The following is a 20,285-nucleotide window of genomic DNA, read 5'->3' as shown; positions in this document are numbered from 1 at the left end:
TCATCTCTATGTCGATCCTCAACCAAGTCTTTAGCTAATTTTCTCAAACCACTCATATATTTTTTTTTTGAAAGTCAACTCATATATTTATATGGTTATGCATATCTTACATATACAAGAAAAATAAAAAATAAATATAAGTATCGAAGTAAAGAAAACCTCAAAGTAACCAAGTGGTGTTTGGTGAAGATTCTCCCTGTGGATCATTGTTAAATATCGAATTTCACCATCCACAACTATAAATCATTGAAGATTTTCTTGAGTTATTGTAAGTGTTTAAATGACAAGAATATTCGATTTTCTAAATACTTCGAAAATTAGTTTGAATTTATGTTTATGATCTGCTCAGAAAATCCAGGAAAAAAACGTCAGTGTAAAACTGTCAGAGAACAAAGGTGATAACTCATCTGTAACTTTAGTGCATACTGAAGGCATAACACAGATTGAAGTGCGTTATTAGAATTGTGTTCGTGAATGGAAATAAAGATGAGATTCCATAAAGCTAGATAATAAATCAACGGCCGAGGTTTCAGAAGCTGCAACTTCCATACTAATACATGCATGAAATAATTGACGCTTAACAATATGTGACACTACAAGCTTTTGTATATTTTAGCGTACGCACGTTATTGAGAACCCACAAAGCTGAACGCATGCGCCGCACGTGTCAACAGAATCTGAACACCTTGTTGGATTCCTTACGCATTTCGGTTTTGTATTATATAAAGATAACCAATTTTTGCAACAAACTATAGTAGTAAAATTACTCACACGTCTACTCTTTGCATAAGGTGGAGTAAAACTTTTCATACATGTGAAGAACGTCTGCTGAATTGTTTCAAGACAGTGAAAGATATTATATCACATTTTTACTTTTTTTAATGGGAAAAGTTCATCAATACTATCTATTTTAAAATTTGTGACAAAGTGATATAGACATTTTTAGGGGTGGGCGTTCGGACTCTCATTCGAGTTCGGTTCGGGTCTATTCGAATTTTGGATTTACGGGGTAAGAGATTTTAGTCTCATTCGGATTCTTATAAATCTTGGTTCGGTTCAGATCTTTGCGGGTTCGGATAACCCGTTTAAATTATTTTAAAAATTTTAAAATTATATATACTTTAAATTTCTTAAAATCTAAAAATTAAAATTATATATACATAAACTTTTGAGTAATGTATGCCAATATACCTAAACCTAACGTAAAAATTGGTTTGAACTGATTATTTGGTTAGAGAATCAATATAGTATATTAAGTATTTTGGTGTTTTAAGTATAGTTTAGCTACATTAGATATTTACTTTTGACTATTTCTATACATTTTTCAAATATTTTGGACAACTTCAAAATATTCTATACATTTTGGATATTAATATAAAATAGCTAATATATTCAAGTATATAAATCTAATTCATATATATTTGGATACTCGAAATACTTTTGTTTGCATTGGGTTTGGTTCCAGTTCTTTAGATACCAAAATTTTAAACCTGTTCACATATCTAACAAGTTTCGGTTCAGGTTCAGTACTACTTTCTCGGATCGGATTCATTTCGGTTTTTCAGATTCAGATTTTTTTCCATCCCTAGAATTTTTATGAATTTTCACAAAAAAAAATATTCTGCGCTTCAAAAGGTGTCGGTTAACAAGGAGTCGGGTTTAAACATGACAGGTTTATCTATATTAAATAATATTTATTAAAATTTTAACTATAAACTTTCTGTATTTTTTAATTAAAATCCATCTTTCTTTTTGAAACATAAATATTCTATTAAATTTTTTTATCATGTAATATATGTCATTCCAAATATTTCTCTTTAGAATTTCATTTAAGATAATATATATTTTCAATAATATATGGTTTTTCTATTATAAAATTAAATCTTAATATTTTTAATAATATATTTATTTGCATTGAAAATTATTATTAATAATATTAAAATCTATATAACTATTTTTATTTTATAATATTATATTTGATAAATAAACAAAAATGATCAATCTTTGTGTACTAACATTTTTATACGTAATTTTTCAGTAAAAAAATATTTTTATACAGAACTAAATGATTAATTCTATTAAAAAAAAGATCTAAACGGGTCTGAAATTTAAAACGAATCGGTCAAAAATGAGACGAATCTAAATATGAAAAATTTATCTATTTTAACTCATGATAAAAAAAAGATTTATCTATTTTAACATTTGTGACTAAGTGACATAGATATTTTTTTGGTTTTTCACAACGTAAAAATCTCGGCGTTTCTAAAGCACGGGTCAAAATCTAGTAAAATATTAAAACTAATTCTCTAAATCTGCTCTCATTTATTACGTATATTTTGCACTAGCCTTAGAAACAGAGGCCTATAATTTCACAAGACCATGGTCACGAAACTACCATCATTTGGTTCATATATTAATTAAAATGTAAGATATATATTCTCATTAAACCCTTTGACAAAAAAGAAGATATATATTATCATTTCTATATATCTCGCATTTCAAAAGTCCATAGTTCTAAATGACTGTACATTCCATCTTAAATAAAATCTTCATTACTCCGAACTTTTGGGTCTCTATTCGCTAGATTCACTGCCTGATTGTGATCAGAAAATATATCTATAGTGTTTTGGATAATCGATTTGTGGTGTATTTTTGGAGTAATTACTTTCATGGGTCTGGTATCAGAGCTCTGCTACGCTCCGAAACTCGTGATACGGAACACATCTGGTCCTGCGTTTTGTGGGAGGTTTGCGTCAGCAAATTCAGTTCACTTTAAACTTGTTTCGGCCGAAAACTATCTCCGAGGCTCATCAACAAGCGATGACAGTAGAAGCACAATGGCATACCAATTCTCTACCTTGGAGTAATTACTTACTCTAACGTCATCAGCAACATTCACTTCTGCTCCTGGCGTTCTCACTCCCTTGATCACTTTCATACTGGCAAGCAAGACTTAATTATCCATATATATATGTTTATAATCTTCAATATATATATATAATCCATTTATATTTGGATCCACCTAATTCATTTTCTGATGGCTCCCATAGGATGGAGAGTGTACGGCTTGGATCGAGAGAAGGGAAGACTAAGGTTTTTGGGACACTCTCTGGTGTTGGTGGAGCTCTTGTCTTTATATTCTACAGAGGAAGACATTCATATGCAGCCAACTCACATTAACCTAGTGAACCAATCACGTGACTCCTCACTTGATGCTACTCTCACCATATTTCCATCTCAGAAGCTCTTTCAGTTTTTGTTGGTAACATTTCCTACGCAGTTTGGCTGTTATTGCAGGCAAGTATTTTTCATTTCTCCTCTCCATGTCGCTATGTATGTGGTGTAAGATCAAGGAATGTTGTTTGGGTTTGAGTAACCGAATTTTAAAACTATTTTCACAAGTCACAACGGATATCCCTAATGCATATTACTTTACAATAAGTTGTTGAGACTTGAGAGTAAGGAATTGGGAGAAATATTGATTCTCATAGAATAATGTCGATAGACTTATATAGAGATAAACTAACATAATTTCTTAAAGTAATATGAAAATAGTATTATTATAGATGACCGTAAATATTTTATTCTAAAATACTGGTGTACATCTTAGATATTTACGTAACTATATCCTAAAATTTTCGAAAATGAAAATGTTGTAAAAATTGATAACCGAACGAATTTAGAACTGATTAGAAACTGATAAAAGAAAATATACCTGAAACCTTAGAAAGACCTGAAAATATATCAACAATATTCTGACCAAACTGATACTTAAATTTATAACTAAGAGATTTAATATTTTTGGTTCATTCGGCCTACTCGGAACCGAACTGGTATCACATATAACAATATGCATACATGCTGTGACTCAATGGAAAAATACATGTAATGGACCTGATTCTAATCGTTTTTTGGGCTGTTTTTTTATGGGATCCAGATGAAATATTCATGCCTGGTTCATTAAAGGTGGATAAAAGACCAAATTATCCAAATCTTAATCTAATATCCGGATCAAGATGTACTAGACCGATAATGGGCCACTCTAATAACTCCCCTCTTTGCTAAACCTAGACCTTTATCATCATTCTCCAAGAATCTTTTTAATCTTTGATTCACACAAGATAAATAACCAAAGACTAGATGATAACCCGCACGCATGCGCGGAGTGAGTTCTTATAATAATGTTTGATTATGAAATGATTTTAACATTTTACAACATTACAATCTTTATCGATTATAAAATGATAAATACAAATGTTAGTCTCTTGAATATATCATCGTTGTTGAAGAGTTAACATATTATATCTCATTTTAATTATTTTTAAGATTTCATATGCCTAAAAGGAAATTGAGTTTTGCGGCTGACACAAATCACCAAAACCAAATAGACAACATCGATTGTATAATGACAAAAGAGGATTATGTTTTCTGCTCTCGGTTTGTTACTATTGACTCTCCATAAGTGATTTCATTTTCTACCTCTATAGAATTGTGTTTTCGTTCTCGTTTTTTTTCATTGATATGAGTTAAATTTCTTTTTTTTAACTTCTTTTTTGAATTCAGTGAATTATATAAGTGTCAATTAAAAAAATGGACATCTGTAAAAATTAGTTTCACTCCATATACATATCTAAGAATCAAAATTTTGAAAAAAAATTATCGGCAAACTATATTAACAGGTTAGTGTTCAAATCTAATATATCAAACTGTTATAGAATATAAGTGCAGACTCGAAATATAAACGTTTGTCTAATATATATTCACCAGCCCGGTCTAAAAATCATCTAATTAGAACAACAAAACAAATTACTTATTTCACCAGTTTGGGTAATATCTGAATCCGAACGGTAATATCCGAACCCGAATGGATATCCGAAGATAACCAAACATAAGTATACTTAACTCTATATTTCTAGTTTATTTCTCTCATTTTATTCAAAAAATTATATTAATGATTCTTATTGCTCAAAATTAGATAATACATATAATTATTAACAAAATCATTTGCTACTCACTTAAAATACATATCAAGTTCTTGTTTGTTGCATTAACAAAAGTTGCATCTAAAATTTCAAAACAACAACTAAATTGGTGTCTTTCTATTTTAAAAGTTTTATCTTCAAACCTATTAATAGTTTAATCTTTTAAAAATTAAAAATAATAGAGTTAAGTTAAAAAATATTTTAAATACAAAAAACTTAAAAAATGAATAATTTATTTATTTTTTCTTCAAAATTTAAATATCCGAACCCGAGCCAAAATATATGAACCCGAACATAAAATACCATAACCCGACTCAAAGTGTAGAAATATCCGAACGGGTTTTATACCTTTATACTGAAATATCCGATAAAAACCCGAACGTGTATCCGAACGCCCACCCCTATGATTTATGATAATTTGTATCTTGCTTGAACAAAAAAAAAAGTTAAACCATTGATCACAAAATTTTAAATGCGGGACTTTTACCATTTTTAGTAATTTATAGTCGTTTTAAAAAATTCAAAATATAACATATAAGAAAAAATCTAATTGTTTTTATTATATGCTTAATGTGATTGTTTAATTTCTTTTAATAGTATAAAATTAAAAAAAAAAAAAGAGAGGTTAGAATTTTTTTTTATCAAATATGTATTATTCATATTCATTAATTGTCATATATATGTTAACCATATTAGGTAATTCCGTAGCTTTTATTTAAGGAAAGAAAAAATATTATTTTGTACACTATTAACTAATTTGATAGTTAATTTAATAAAAAACATAATATATGTTTATATGGACCAACTTATTTTTCTAACAATTCTAAGAATCATTCTCATGATAACGAGTGGCTACGAAAACATGTTGTAATGCTCCATGATTAATATATAGGGGATTCGCTAGTTCACAAAAGCTGAGACCGTACGACACCATTCTTTAAACAGACAGAAAAGCATAACTCACTAGCACAAGCTTCGTCTTGCCTCGTGTTTAAAACATGTACATGTATGTAGGTATATGCTATACCAAAATCTGAGTATCGTCCAAGAGTTATTGTGAACGGAACAAGAACGTTCCATTACTTCTATTGCCGTCATTGTAGCCGTACAGTTCAGCCCCGAAACTATGATCTGTATGACCCTTTATGTTCTTTATGTTCTAGAGAGATTAATCTACATGATCAGCTTGACGTTATGAGGCCTTATTGGGAACTCGATACCGATACAGACACCGGCTGTCAACTGGTCAATACCGATGAACTTGTTGATGTCATGCCTAACAAACGGTTGGGTCAACCACCGGCCTCTTTACCCGCCATCGAGGCTGTAAAGACGGTGACAATCACAGAAGAAGATTTGGCGAAAGTGAAGGTTTGTGCGATATGCAAGGAGGAGTTTGAAGTTGGGGAGGAAGGAAAAGTGTTGAAATGTTTGCATTTATACCATCCAAGCTGCATTGAGTCTTGGTTGAATATTCATAATACTTGTCATGTTTGTCGATTTGAGGTTAACTTAGGTATTTCCGAAAGTAACTTGAACGGAGGATGGTCTGACCACGTCGAAAATGATCGATCAAATAGGCGTCGGAATCGGGTTCGTTCTTTGTGGCCGCCTCTTAGAATGATGTTTGATTGGATATGTAATAGGTAGGATTCCTCCTCCTGATGTAACTTTCATGGGTATCATATTATGCGTCAATGCTTTCAGTTAAAAAGTTTAACTCTTAATTATAGAAACATTGCACTTATAAAATAACAAACAATAAAACACAAGAGGAAAAATCAAAAATTAAAAATCAAAATTAGGACCGTTTTTCTCCCAAAGGAGGCGATTAAAAGTGCGATAAGTTACAAACAGAAGTTATATCGGTTACGTCTTTTTTCCGGCCGTCGTCGACTTCGGCGGCGGCTGTACTCGTTTCTAGGTTAGTTTCCAGTGTTTAGGGGTTAGATTATATTCATAGTTTCTAGGCAATTGGTGGCTATGGGAGATTGTGTCTTTCGCAAAAAGATGCAATTGCTCTTCCTCCAATTCCCAAAACTTGTTTCCGGTGATGTTTTCTCATGTGGATCCTACATGATGGGCTTGGAGATGATAATGGTTATGGTGTTATGGTTGCGGATTCATGTAAATTTGGATATCTTCCCGTCATCACTATCAACGAATCAAACACATCGGTTACCGGTAAGAGACCCTATCTTCAGCGACTGGATGTCCTTTCACTATGGGCCATGTCTTACGTTCTGTTTATGGGCTTCTCGTTTGAGCCGAGTATTTGGCACCATTCAAGTAGAACAAGATATTTCCAACAGTTTTCTTGGTTTCTTCATTCCGACGTTATGCGTCGTTTATTTGTCAAACCTAACAACTTTGGTTAGGTTTGTGATATTCTCTGGTGGTTATCATGAACGATTGGTGACTTTTCGATGATTGTTATGGAAATACCGTCCGTTACGAAAGCCACCATGGTTTCATTATTTGAAGAGGAAGGAAGAAGTGTTAAGACACTTAAGTTATGAAGATATGTTGAATTTATGGCTTTATTGGTTTCAAAGCAAAAGAATGTCAATGCCATGGAAATTTACATTAAAGCATGTTATCTCCTACAGTGGGAGTGTTTGGAATGGATTGCGATGTAACAGATGGATCGGATCCAATGATCTTCTTAGAAGAAAAATGCATTTACTCACAAAGATTGAGAGCCACAAAAAAGATCTTGCAAGACCGAGAACGAAGTGGAGAAAATGTAACGAATCAGCCTATCCTACGAATGTGTTATGAAGCATCATATTAGTGCTATTTCTATTAAAAATTCATTTCAACAACTTGTATCTTATGTTTCATGTAATCTATTACATTGATTTAATATCAATAAAGTTTGATGTTTAAAACAAAAATAATAACAAACAATCGAAAATATGTTAAAGGAATTGCATAATTTGGGTACGAAAGTCTTTCTCAGAAAAAATACTGTATGAAAGTGGGAACTGTAGACTATATATTAAGTTGATTATGAGAGAGATGAGTAAACAAAACAAATGAATGTGGAAAAGATTAAGTCAACTGCAGATTAAGTCATTTTTAATTCAAAAATTTGATCTACATAACAAAGAAAAAGTCTTAAATCTGCATCTGTCCATACCAAATTTGTGGATAACCTGTGGGATACCCACACTGATAACATGCGAAACACGTGGATAATACAAATTATAATAAAAATAAAATTTAAATATGATTTTTTTTAAAAAAAAATACAGGTTGGTTGGTATTGTTGGGTCTACCCTGCGCTCGTCTCATTTAAAATAAACTCAATCCACCCCTACATTAACAAATTAAAATTTTCAAATCAGTCGGTAATGAATTTCCTGTTATCATTAGTTCATATATGCATTAAAGGAAAGTACAAATTGACATGAGTGCATATTCATTAAAGGAAAGCACAAATCACCCATCACTCATGAGAATTCATTTAAGGAAAGCACAAACAACACTCAAAATTTCAAACCGGAGCCTTTGTATTTTTCCTCGATGATCATGTCGATCTTGTTTTCCATCTCAGGAGTCAGATGGTTCTTGAAGTCACCCACTGCTCCTTTGCGGAAAAAAGTAAAGTAAGGCACATTGTTGAAAGTTTTTCCTGAATTATTGACCTCCATACCGCTTAGATTACGCAGAGAACAAAGCTCCACGATCTTGTCCACAGAACCGTGTTCTGCTTCTTCCTCAGTGAATGGACAACCCAAAAACTCCGCAAGTCTCTTAACCTGAGCAGAGGGCGCTGACTTCATTTCCTCGTACCTCATGAACAGAACATGTTGAGGATCTTCCAAGCTACCCCTCCAATAGCTCAATACATGTTCCTAAAACGGTCCAAAAGAGCCAACTCCCTCGCATAATGACTCAAACAAAGACTCCATGTCTACTTCTTTTTCAAGATGAGCGCACCTGAAATGCAATAGCGATACCAACACGTCCTTCACGTTCCTGCACACGTACACGATCTTGCAAGGAGAGTCCTTGAGGGGTAACCGAAGCGTGTGGAATGGCATGTGAGTCGAGAACACCCTCGGAGATGAGAACTTGGTCAGGTCAGGTGTTGAGCTTTTGAGATACAGATTGAACTCAAAGAAGAGTACTATGCCATGAGGATTATCGGACTGAAGAGGGTGAAGATCATCATCAGAAGAAGAACTACTGTTCTTCAATCTCCCAAAGAGAGCGATGGTGAGAGCTTTGAGCCAAGTGGTGCCTGATTTAGGGAAAGAAGCGAGGATTATATCGGTTTCTTGAGGCTTGAAGCCTTTCTCGAAATTCAGGACTCCTTGGAGAGTGTTGGGGTAATACCAACATCCTTTGTATTTGTAGAGATTCCCTATAAAATCTTTGTTCCAAGGAAGTGAAGAGATTAGAGTCTTGGTTTCTTCGCTTAAGTTGTCTTCCCTCATGTGCGGGGGAAGCTCCTTCTCATTCATTTTCTTTTGTGAGTTTGCGGTTTCAAGTCCAAAAGCAAATATCACCATTTTTATAAATGGATGTCTTGACTGCTTCCTAAAAAAAAGGATGTCTTGACTGGTGGTTCACTGTCTATTTTATTATATCTCTTTCTTTTGCAACGTATCACTTCTGGCATGAGAAGGATTTTCAAAAATTATTCATATAAATAATAGTATAATATTAAATGAACCATCCACATGAAAAAAAAACAATATCTATCTCAATCAACTTGATTTTCTGAGTGTCTTGGTGGCTCGTTGCAATCTTTTGTTTATACTTCCAATGTGATTGATATATTAAATGAATAGCAGAATAATATAGTAACTGAATAGTTTTTAGAATGAGCTCAATGATAAAGTTTCTGTGGCATAAAATTTTGAAATTTTATTTTTAGTCAATCAGTTATGCTTTTTTAGTTATATTTTCATTTTTTTCTATATAAATTATGATAATAAACATTGTATAACTACATATATATACAGTATATTATTATAATTTATAAATGTTTAAGCCATCTAAAAAACATTCTAGGTACCGGATTAGTCTTTTTAGGCGTTGAGTCATCGTTTGTTTAGTGCCTCGATCTGCCTAATTGCATATTTGCATGAACATAAAATTACAAATGAAATAATAAATAGAAAATTTTGCAATGAATCGACTAAAACAGAACAATGAAATCAAGCAACCCAATGAAGTCAAATATGACCAGCAGAGAAATGGACGAGAAACAAATTAATACACATATAATTAACCACATAATCTTTGTTCAAAGAACATGACAGTGACAAGCCAACAAAAAAAAGGTGCTGTACTAAATTGACTAATCAAGTTAAACTAAACTTGGTTTATATGAGCAAACACGAGGATAACAATATTTGTATAGAGAACTATTGACGTGCACTTCTATCAAGGATCCATCCACTCGAACGATGTAAGCTACGTTCCTAGTATGATCCTGATAGGTATAAGAGAGGATACGTTCGTCAGAAGAAAAGGATTTCAAATGAGGAGGGAAATGACGTGGAGGAATGAGTGGAGAAGATTCAAACGGAGGGAGTTGATGACGTGGCAACGCGTTTTGGAGGAAAGAAAGACTGGGAGTGAAGTAGAGTCTTTGCCGTTAGAGTTGGAAGAAGAGGGGAAGACGTTTAAATAAGAATAGAGCTGCTGCATTTCTCTTTATGCTTTGTTTGTACTTTGTAGACAATATGAGTCTCAAGGCAATCGCTATGAGATCGTAGATGTATGATCGATATCGCTATGAGATAGAGATCATCATCTGAACTTACAGAGTTTTACATTCTATTCAAGGAGTTTTCAGTTTATCACTTTCGAATTACAAAATTCTATCATTGGTGCGGTGAAACGGTTCGATCTTCTCAAATCGCGACGATGTCCTCGAAATCTAATTCTTACGAAGTTGCAATGGAGCCGACGAAGCATATCCAAGGTCAGGTGACGTTTTTGATGGGAGCATATGAGAAGTTGTGCGATGATGCGAAGTTGAAGGACGATCGCTTCGATTCGTTGGATACGAAGCTTTCCTCGATGGATTCGAAGCTCGATTCAGTGCTTAAGGTGTTGGGTAAGCAACCGGTGCGGGATCGTTCTCCGATTCACACGCCGTTACGAGATCCGGTGCTGTCCTCGACTCGCTCGCAGGTACGGAGCTCTCACTTCGAACGAGTTAGGGCACATTCTCCACTAGGTTATTGCGATGATCGTTTGAATCTGGATAATCGTGAGAACATGTTGAAGAAAATTGAAATGCCGTTTTGCGATGGTTCGAGAGTGTCTGAGTGGATGGTTGATGTGGAGTATTTTTACGAGTTGGGAAGATATGACGAAGATGAGAGACTGGAGCTGGTTCCGTTATGTTTGAGAGGGCTTTGAAGAAATGGTTCGCGTGGGTGATGCGTCGTGGGTGTTTTCGTAGCTGGAAGGATTTTAAGCAGCGTCTGTTTGTGCGTTTTTCTGAATCAATTGAAGATGAGCCTAACACTAGACTCTTTTCAATTCGTCAGACTGGCTCAGTTGCTGAATATGTGTCAGAGTTTAAGGATTTGTCTGCTCAGGTGACGGGGTTGGATGATCATCACTTGGAGCGGATATTTTATATTGGATTGAATAGAGAGATGAAGGAAGTGATACGTATGAAGGAACCACAGGGGTTGGCGAATTACATTGCGGCAGTGCTTAAGATGGAGTCTAGTGCATTTTGTCGAGTGGTGAGCGATGCATCGAAGGGTGGGGCGAGACAACTACAGACGGGAGTTAATAATAATATTCGTAATGGAGGTTATTATAATAATACGCAGAAGCCATTGGCAATAGAAGCGAAGTCACAGAAGGAAAACATTCCACCACCTAGGTCTTCTCAAAGGCCGAGGCAACGTCACTCTGATGCAGAACTTGACTCGTTGAGGAGGCAAGGACTTTGTTTCAAGTGTGGAGATAAGTGGTCAAAGGCACATGAGGCAACTTGTCCAAAGAAGGAGTTTCGTGTGTTGACGGTGATTAATGGGTTTGAAGTGGAATTGTTGAGTGGTGTGGAGGAAGAGGAAGTGTGTGACGAGGAGGTTGTTTCGGAGATGAGAACTTTGTCTATGAATGCGTATTTGGGCATTGATGCTCCAAAAACCATGAAGTTACTAGGATGTATTGCTGGTGCTGGAGCGATAGTGACGATAGATAGTGGGGATTCTCACAATTTTATCTCTCCACAAGTGGTGCGGCAGTTGTGTTTGAAGGTTTGTGAAGATAACAGTTTGAATGTGTTACTTGGCAATGGAGTGATTGTCAAAGGGTTTGGTGTCTGTAAGGACTTGGCGTTTCAGTTGAATGACTCGAGCTTCACGTCTGACTTTATTTCGTTGGAGTTGGGGTCAGTGGATGTTACTTTGGGTGTGCAGTGGTTAGAGACTTTGGGGAAGTGTGAAATGGATTGGAAGGAACAAGAGCTTTCGTTTATTCATAATGGTACAAAGGTTACGGTGTGGGGAGATCGTAGTTTACATTTCCCTCGCTTATCTCGAAAACCTTTACAGTCAAGTTATGATGTTCTTGAAGGAAGACATGGAGTTTCTCTTAGTAACACTGAGCCCATTTCACAGAGTTCGAAGGGTTTGTCAGCATTGAATGTGTTGTTGTGTTCTTGGGAGGCGGTGTTTGCGTTACCTCAGGGTTTACCCCCATGTCGAGGTAATGAACATACCATTCGGTTGCTTCCTGGTGCAGGACCGGTTTCGGTACGCCCTTACTGTTATCCACATGCAATGAAGATTATCATGGAAAAGATGGTCTCAGAGATGCTGGCGTCAGGAATTATCAGAGCTAGTACAAGTTCTTTCTCTAGTCATGTCTTGTTGGTGAAGAAGAAGGACAAGAGTCACCGTTTCTTTGTCGACTACAGAGCGTTGAACAGAGTCACTATATCTGATAAATTTTCCATTCCAGTTATTGATCAATTGTTGGATGAGCTGCATGGCGCTAGGGTGTTTTCTAAGCTTGATTTGCGTTCTGGTTATCATCAAATCTGGATGGCTGAAGATGATATAGCCAAGACCGCTTTTTGAACGGTAGAAGGCCACTATGAATTTCTTGTTATGCCGTTTGGCTTGACAAATGCCCCTGCTACTTTTCAAGCTTTGATGAATAAACTCTTTCAACCCTTCCTGTGTGAGTTTGTGTTGGTGTTCTTTGACGATGTTTTGGTGTATAGTTCTTCTATGGAACTTCACCTTCAGCATTTGGAGGTAGTGTTGCGCGTTTTTCATGATAATCACCTGTTCGCTAATAGGAAGAAGTGCGTCTTTGGTATGGATCAGGTGGAGTACCTTTGCCATATTATTTTGGGGAATGGCGTTGCAACAGATAGTGTGAAGACGGAAGCAATGCATCAGTGGCCAAATCCAAGAACAGTGAAGCAACTAAGAGGGTTCTTGGGTTTAACCGGGTATTATAGGAAGTTTGTTAAGGACTATGGACTGATTGCTCGGCCATTGACTTCACTCCTGAAGAAGGATCAGTTTGCTTGGACACAGGATGCTCAACGAGTGTTTGATGAATTAAAAGGAGCTATGTGTTCTACTCCAGTGTTGGCCTTACCGGATTTTGACAAGCAGTTTGTGGTGGTATCTGATGCGTCTGGAGTAGGTTTGGGGGCTGTGTTGATGCAAGATAAGAGGCCTATAGCACTCTTCAGTCACGCTCCTACACCTCGTGAGCAGCTGAAGCCGGCCTATGAACGAGAATTAATGGCGGTGGTGATAACAATCAAGAAATGGAAGCATTATTTGCTAGGGAGGAATTTCATTGTACATACTAACCAACGGAGTTTGAAATTCCTATTGGAGCAGAAGGAGGTGAATATGGAATATCAGCGGTGGTTGGTACAATTGTTGGGTTTTGAGTTTGAGATTTTATACAAACCGGGGTGTGAAAACAAGGCGGCTGATGGGTTGTCTAGAAGTATGTGTGAGATGGATCTTTCTTTGAATACAATGTTGTTGGCTTTGACGTCTCCTTCGGTTTTACAGATTCAAGACATTTACCGTGAGATTGAGGCTGATCAGTCGATTCAGTCATTGCTTGAGAAAGTGAAGGATAAGATGGTGATATCTACGCATTATCAAGTCATTGAGGGGCGTTTATGGTACAAGAGACGGTTAATGATTCCTAAGACGTCGAGGTTTCTTGGTGTTTTGTTACATGATGCGCATGACAGTGTTGCAGGGGGACACTCTGGTGTCTTTAAGACGTTGAAACAAATTCAACATTCTTTTTACTGGGAAGGCATGTCTCGGGATGTTCAACAGTATGTAGCTGCGTGTGTCATCTGTCAAACCCACAAAACATCAACCTTATCTCCCGCAGGTCTGCTTCAACCACTTCAGTTGCCAACTCGCGTGTGGGAGGATTTGGCGATGGATTTCATTGAAGCTTTACCAACTTCGCAGGGGTTCAATGTCATATTGGTGGTGGTGGACAGGTTGAGCAAGTATGCTCATTTCTTGAGTTTGAGACACCCTTTTTCTATAGTGGATGTCGTTAATTGATTCATTGAAGGTGTGGTGCGTTTGCACGGTTATCCTGCTAGTATTGTTTCGGATCGAGACCGTATCTTTCTGAGCTCTTTTTGGAAGGAAGTGTTTCGTCTAGCTGGTACTCAACTCAAGTACAGTACAACTTTTCATCCTCAGACTGATGGTCAATCCGAGGTGATTAATAGGTGTTTGGAGACTTACCTTCGCTGCTTTGCATCGTCTCATCCTCGAACTTGGCACAAGTTCCTTCCGTGGGCTGAGTTTTGGTATAACACCTCATTTCACACCGCGTTAAAGACCACTCCTTTTCAGGTGGTGTATGGCCACGAGCCGCTTGCAGTGGTGAGATTTGAGAAAGGTCCGACTGCTAATTACGATATGGAGGAAGCATTACGTGAGCGTGATCGAGTGTTGGCTGTGGTGAAACAAAACTTGGCTCGTGCTCAGGAGATTATGAAGAAGAATGCAGACAAGCATCGTCGAGATGTTAAGTTTACAGTGGGTGCGTGGGTGTACTTAAAGCTTCGCCCTTACCGACAACAGTCTGTGGCAAAGCGCGTCTGTCCAAAACTTGCTGCGAAGTATTTTGGGCCATATCAGATCTTAGCTCGAGTTGGACCAGCTGCTTATAAGCTAGAGTTGCCTGCGCATAGTCGTATTCATCCAGTGTTCCATTGCTCGCAGTTGAAAGCTGCTATTGGAGTTGATAAGGTGGTGTGTCCTTTACCATTGGAAGGTATTGAAGAATTGGAAGTGGCGCCAGAGCCATTGGAGGTGTTGGCTACTCGTTATGATGCGCAGGGTCACTTGGAATTATTGGTTCAGTGGGTGGGTCGCCCTACTCACGAGAACTCTTGGATGTTGTTGCAGGTGTTTGAGGAGTTGTATCCTTTCTTCAAGCTTGAGGACAAGCTTGGTTTCAAAGGGAGGAGTATTGATAGGTATAAGAGAGGATACGTTCGTCAGAAGAAAAAGATTTCAAATGAGGAGGAAGATGATGTGGAGGAACGAGTGGAGGAGATTCAAACGGAGGGAGTTGATGACGTGGCAACGCGCTTGGAGGAAAGAAAGACTGAGAGTGAAGTAGAGTCTTTGCCGTTAGAGTTGGAAGAAGAGGGGAAGACGTTTAAATAAGAATATAGCTGTTGCATTTCTCTTTATGCTTTGTTTGTACTTTGTAAACGATATGAGTCTCAAGGCGATCGCTATGAGATCGTAGATGTATGATCGATATCGCTATGAGATAGAGATCATCATCTGAACTTACAGAGTTTTACATTCTATTCAAGGAGTTTTCAGTTTATCACTTTCGAATTACAAAATTCTATCAGATCCATCAAACCTTCTTTGTCTTTACTAAAAACAACAGCAAGTTTCTTCTCCACGTCAATGAAGAAACTCGCATGTGTAAACGGAAAATGAAAGTTAGTGATGTTCACGTCTAAGAACACCTTGCTACTCCACAAGACCGTGTCGGGCTCAATCTTAGTCGTAACCCAAATCTCCATCAATGTACCCAACCTCTGAAACAAAATCGCAACCTGCTCGTCTCTAACACTAGATAGAGAGAGAGTACTTTTAGTATCCCATAGAAACGGCGGCAGAGGCAAAGGGGCCCCAAATATTTCTCTTGTGAAATCAAAACAGAGTAAACAACAACCTTCTTCTCTTGAAGCCTTGTTTTTAGCAAACCAGTACGTGTTTCCTTCGATAGAGACGTGACGGTCATAATCTAGAATCCAGTCTAGAGTGACATCATCAAGAACCGTCCATGAACGAGAGTTAAATACTGTACTCAGCGAAAGTAACAGCGGTAGGAGGAGCATCGTAATCAAAATGGTTCAAGATTGTGTAATCGACAAAGCTCAAGATTTTGTGGGAGTTGGTGCTCTTGTCGTATCCCAGAGCATACATATACCTGTTCAACCTGTCGGAGTTATGTATGGGGTTGATCCACTGGCTCTGTCCCCAATAAGGGTTCCAAACGAGTAGCCTAGTGTTGTCATCAGAGATGCATAATAATAAACCGTTGCAGTGAAAGACTTCGCATATATCGATTTGATCTGAACCGTCTAGGTTAATAAGTGCGCCTACTTCACGCATGAACGCGTCGGCGTTCTCGTCAAAATTGACGCTGACCAAAAGAATCTCGTAATCCATCATCAAGACCAACAGAAACTCGTCATTTGCTGCTGCTAATTTTGCTTGACGAGCAAGGTGCTTTGTTGTGAAGCTGCTGTCTTTAGATAAGGCGTTCCACGTTTTGCAAGTTAGTCGGACACTTTTTAGATCTGTCATCGGGAGTCAACAGAGAACATCCTCCGCCAAATCCTGTGGGAGATCCGCCATCGTCTCCTTTGCTTGACCAAGGTGCTTCTTCGTCATGATGAGAAACCCTTTTTTCTTTCTTTTTGACTCTGTTAATATATTTCCTTTCTTCGTCATAACCAATGAAATTCTTAACAAAGATTTCGATAATAACAAATTTCCTTTTTATAGCAAAAAAAAAAACACTTTCCTTTAAAAAAAAAGACAAAAATAGCACTAAATCAAGTTTTTGTTCACAAACTAGCACTTAAGGTCAAAAGTCACAAAAATAGCACTTAATGTTTTATCAAAAGTCACAAACTTAGGGTTTAGAGTTAAAGGGTGGGGTTTAGGATTTAGAGTTTAGGGTTTAGGGTTTAGGGTTTAGGGTTTAGGATTTAGGGTTTAGGGTTTAGAGTCGAGAAATGAGGTTTTAGGAATAAGATTTCAAATTTTGAAAAATAAAAAAATTAAAATTTTTAAAGCATAAACTTAAAAAGGTGCTATTATGGTCATTTTAGTTTTTGAGTGCTATTTTTGTGATATAAACTTAGAAATATGCTATTTTGAAGATTTGCCTTTCCTTTTATGTTTTTTTCTTTTCTTTAGAAAAGGATTGAAAATGCAAAACACTACCCATTCCTCTACGATATATGACAAGCTGAAAATATAAACGAACAAAAAGAAAATCAATAAAATAATACAGATAATCTTAAAGAGTGTTTTGTATTATACTTTTAAGTAATCTTATTTTCTATCAATTTTATCTCTGGACGAAAAACTTTATCTTGCTTTTGCTTTTTAGGATTTATATATATTATTAGTTAATCATTTCCTTTACATACCATACACAGTATACACAATATACTTTTCATTACCTATCTTTCATAATTTATACTTGAAGTTTTTCCCCTGCATGCTGTCATAATTTTTTATATTATTTATTAATAAACTAATTTATTTATTTTTTTTTATCATTCTATTTTTTTGTTTTAAAATAAAATATCATTGGAGTAGAATTTTATTCTATTGTATAGTAGTAAGTAGTAACTCTATTAGGATGAAAAAATATAGTAAACTCTAACCGCGTATAATAAGATACTGTGACAAAAGTAATGGGCCTGAAATACAGGCCCAAAAGTATAATGCGTAACACCACGCGCGTATATCTAATCGCCGACGCCTGCTCTTCAACTCCTCTCAATCTCTCAAAATTCAAAATCAGTCGAGTTCCGTTCCTCAAGCTCCGCATCGATCTAGGGTTTCTGTTTAAAACAGGCGAAGATAGAATAATCCGCAACAATGGTGAGACTTTCTATGTTTCACGATATCCCAATTTCGATACCCTAATCCATACATACTCTGTTCTGGTGCTTGTGTTGTTTCTGATTGGATTACTGTGTGATCAGGGAGGTGAAGGAGAGGATCTAGAGCCGCTCTTCGATTATCATCGCGTTCAGCCATCGAATTTCGTTTGCATTGACGGTGAGTTTCAGTTTTAATTGATTTTGGCGAGGATAAAAGTGGGTTGAATCCTTCTTCTGGGTTTGAAAATATTGCAGACGATGATGATTCTGATGTCTCCGAGGTTCCTGTTAAGAAGAGATCAAAAACTTCTCACACAGTAAGGACTGATCTTTATTATTTGCTTCCTCGCTGAGCTGAAAATAAACTGTTCTTTGTTTGATTTATAGTAAATCTTTGTACGGCTGAGTCAAAATTAGACATTTGTTTTGTTTTTCTGAAACATTAAGATTTGTTTTTTTTTATATATATATAGGTTGTAAAGAAAGATGAAGATGTGAAAGTGATTGAAATAGCGTGTGATGACGATTGGTTGCCTCCACCGCCAAAGGTTGTCTTCGATAAACGCAAAGAGTCCGGTGAAGATTCTACCATTAAAGCTTTGAGGTAGTTTGTTTCCCTTGTTGCTATTAGAAGCTGGACACTGCTAACTTTTATTTGTTGATGATATGCGCCCACCCAGTGAGTCCCTTATACTTTGATTCTTAAGTTCTGAATTGAAATATGCAAAATGTAGGTCAAAGAAGATGGAGCTTATGTCATTCACGAAAACTGCAGTAGATGTGATGCAGGAAGCACAGGACTCTGCTAAAAAAGAAGCTCAAGTATCGCTCAAAACATCCTCAGAGGCTACTCCTGCTCAGGCACTACCAGGGCCGCCTATTAATGACAGAGCCAAGATTGTCATTACGATACAGGACAAAGATGGACAGAAGCAATTCCGGGTGTTTGCGGTAAGTTTCTTCTCACTGCTTGCAACTTATTAGCCAACCTTCCATCAGTTAAAATAGGTTACTATCTGAACTTTGTATGTGTGAATAAGTTAGACATAAGTGTTGGGTGTTACATCACCCGAAAGCATGAAGTGTCTCAGGGTGTTATAAGCTTAGTTTATGGATCTGCTAAACCCTATTTTATCTTTGCTTTCATCTAAGAGAAGAGAGAGTAATATCATGTTCATATCGATGAGTCATCACAACACACATAATGGATTCTGCTTGATATTTTTCATGTACGATGAGCAGCACATTATGCTTTCTTGATTTGGGTTAGCTTCTAATCTATACTGATGTTGATTGGTATGTTACCATTTTCATGTAGGACGAGAAGTTCGAGCGTGTTTTCAAAATGTATACGGATAAAGAAAAGCTCGACCCGCAAAATCTTGTATTTACTTTTGACGGTGACAAGATTGATCCATCGACCACTCCTTCTAACCTCGAGATGGAGGACGGTGATATGATTGAAGTACACACCAAAAAGAGATGACAAAACAGGTAACCGATATAGAAGTACGCCCTCATCTTTTGTTGTGATCTGTTTGGTGAAAAGCTCAAGTTAGGATCTAATTGTGGACTCTGTTCTGAAGCTTTTAGCAAAGTGAACGCACGTCTGCCAAATCTGGAATGTCAGTCAATCCGTTCATCTTTACCAGAGTTTGTACATCAACATGGGACATGGAAAGGGATCTCTGCTAAAGACTCTGGTCTTGTATCTGTGGACCTTTTGTCATTTGTTTTCCGAATTCTTCTTTTTCACGGTTAGATTCAGCATACTTTTGTTACTTATTAGTGTCCAGTATATAGCTAAACCAAAACCATTCTGATACTAACCATACCGAAGAAACCCAATCTAAACCGAATTGAATCAAACCGAGCTGGAAAAAGAAAAAAAGTGTTTTCTACAATTCAAGTCTTGATACCGAAATCAAAAGTAATTCAGATTTGGCGTATTCATTTTTAAAATCCTTAGGAACTGACGAACACTTGACGGTGTCAACGGATGATCCGGTGATAAAGTACCAAACATTGCTGATCCGGTAATGAAGTAAATATTCTGTTTGGTCTGTTTGACACGTGGCGTCCAGTTATTCGTTAGGAAAAGGTAAGCTTAGAGATTGGTGATGGGTCGACGCTGTCACATACGTCCGTGG

General features: G+C 36.5%; 2 protein-coding genes and 2 pseudogenes across 4 annotated transcripts; 2 read left to right on the top strand and 2 right to left on the bottom strand.

Annotated features, from left to right (window-relative positions):
* Positions 1 to 3,037: 3,037 nt before the first annotated feature.
* On the top strand, positions 3,038 to 8,185 carry LOC111211356 (annotated as a pseudogene).
* A 195-nt stretch (positions 8,186 to 8,380) lies between these two features.
* LOC106435303 lies at positions 8,381 to 9,540 on the bottom strand (annotated as a pseudogene).
* Positions 9,541 to 15,816: 6,276 nt separating this feature from the next.
* LOC106435300 (putative F-box protein At3g24580) lies at positions 15,817 to 16,819 on the bottom strand. The gene is made up of 2 exons (XM_022712366.1): positions 16,312 to 16,819; positions 15,817 to 16,265 (listed from the first exon to the last, which is right to left on the bottom strand). The coding sequence occupies exons 1-2, from the start codon at positions 16,817 to 16,819 to the stop codon at positions 15,817 to 15,819; spliced, it is 957 nt and encodes a 318-aa protein (XP_022568087.1).
* A 1,161-nt stretch (positions 16,820 to 17,980) lies between these two features.
* Positions 17,981 to 19,960, top strand: LOC106435301. 3 transcript variants are annotated; one of them, XM_013876175.3, is made up of 7 exons: positions 17,981 to 18,133; positions 18,238 to 18,313; positions 18,391 to 18,452; positions 18,609 to 18,739; positions 18,870 to 19,086; positions 19,454 to 19,629; positions 19,729 to 19,960. In XM_013876175.3, the coding sequence occupies exons 1-6, from the start codon at positions 18,131 to 18,133 to the stop codon at positions 19,619 to 19,621; spliced, it is 657 nt and encodes a 218-aa protein (XP_013731629.1). In that variant the 5' UTR covers positions 17,981 to 18,130; the 3' UTR covers positions 19,622 to 19,629; positions 19,729 to 19,960. The 3 variants fall into 3 exon arrangements, with proteins under 3 accessions (XP_013731629.1, XP_048616098.1, XP_013731628.1); XM_048760141.1 differs by having other exon boundaries at positions 19,454 to 19,644; positions 19,722 to 19,960; XM_013876174.3 differs by having other exon boundaries at positions 17,982 to 18,133; positions 19,722 to 19,960.
* The last annotated feature ends 325 nt before the right edge of the window (positions 19,961 to 20,285 follow it).

This window comes from Brassica napus, chromosome C6 (genome assembly GCF_020379485.1).
Source record: "Brassica napus cultivar Da-Ae chromosome C6, Da-Ae, whole genome shotgun sequence".
Taxonomy (NCBI): Eukaryota; Viridiplantae; Streptophyta; class Magnoliopsida; order Brassicales; family Brassicaceae; genus Brassica; species Brassica napus.
The sequence above is the reverse complement of the archived record's forward strand: the minus strand, read 5'-3'. Positions and strand labels throughout refer to the sequence as shown.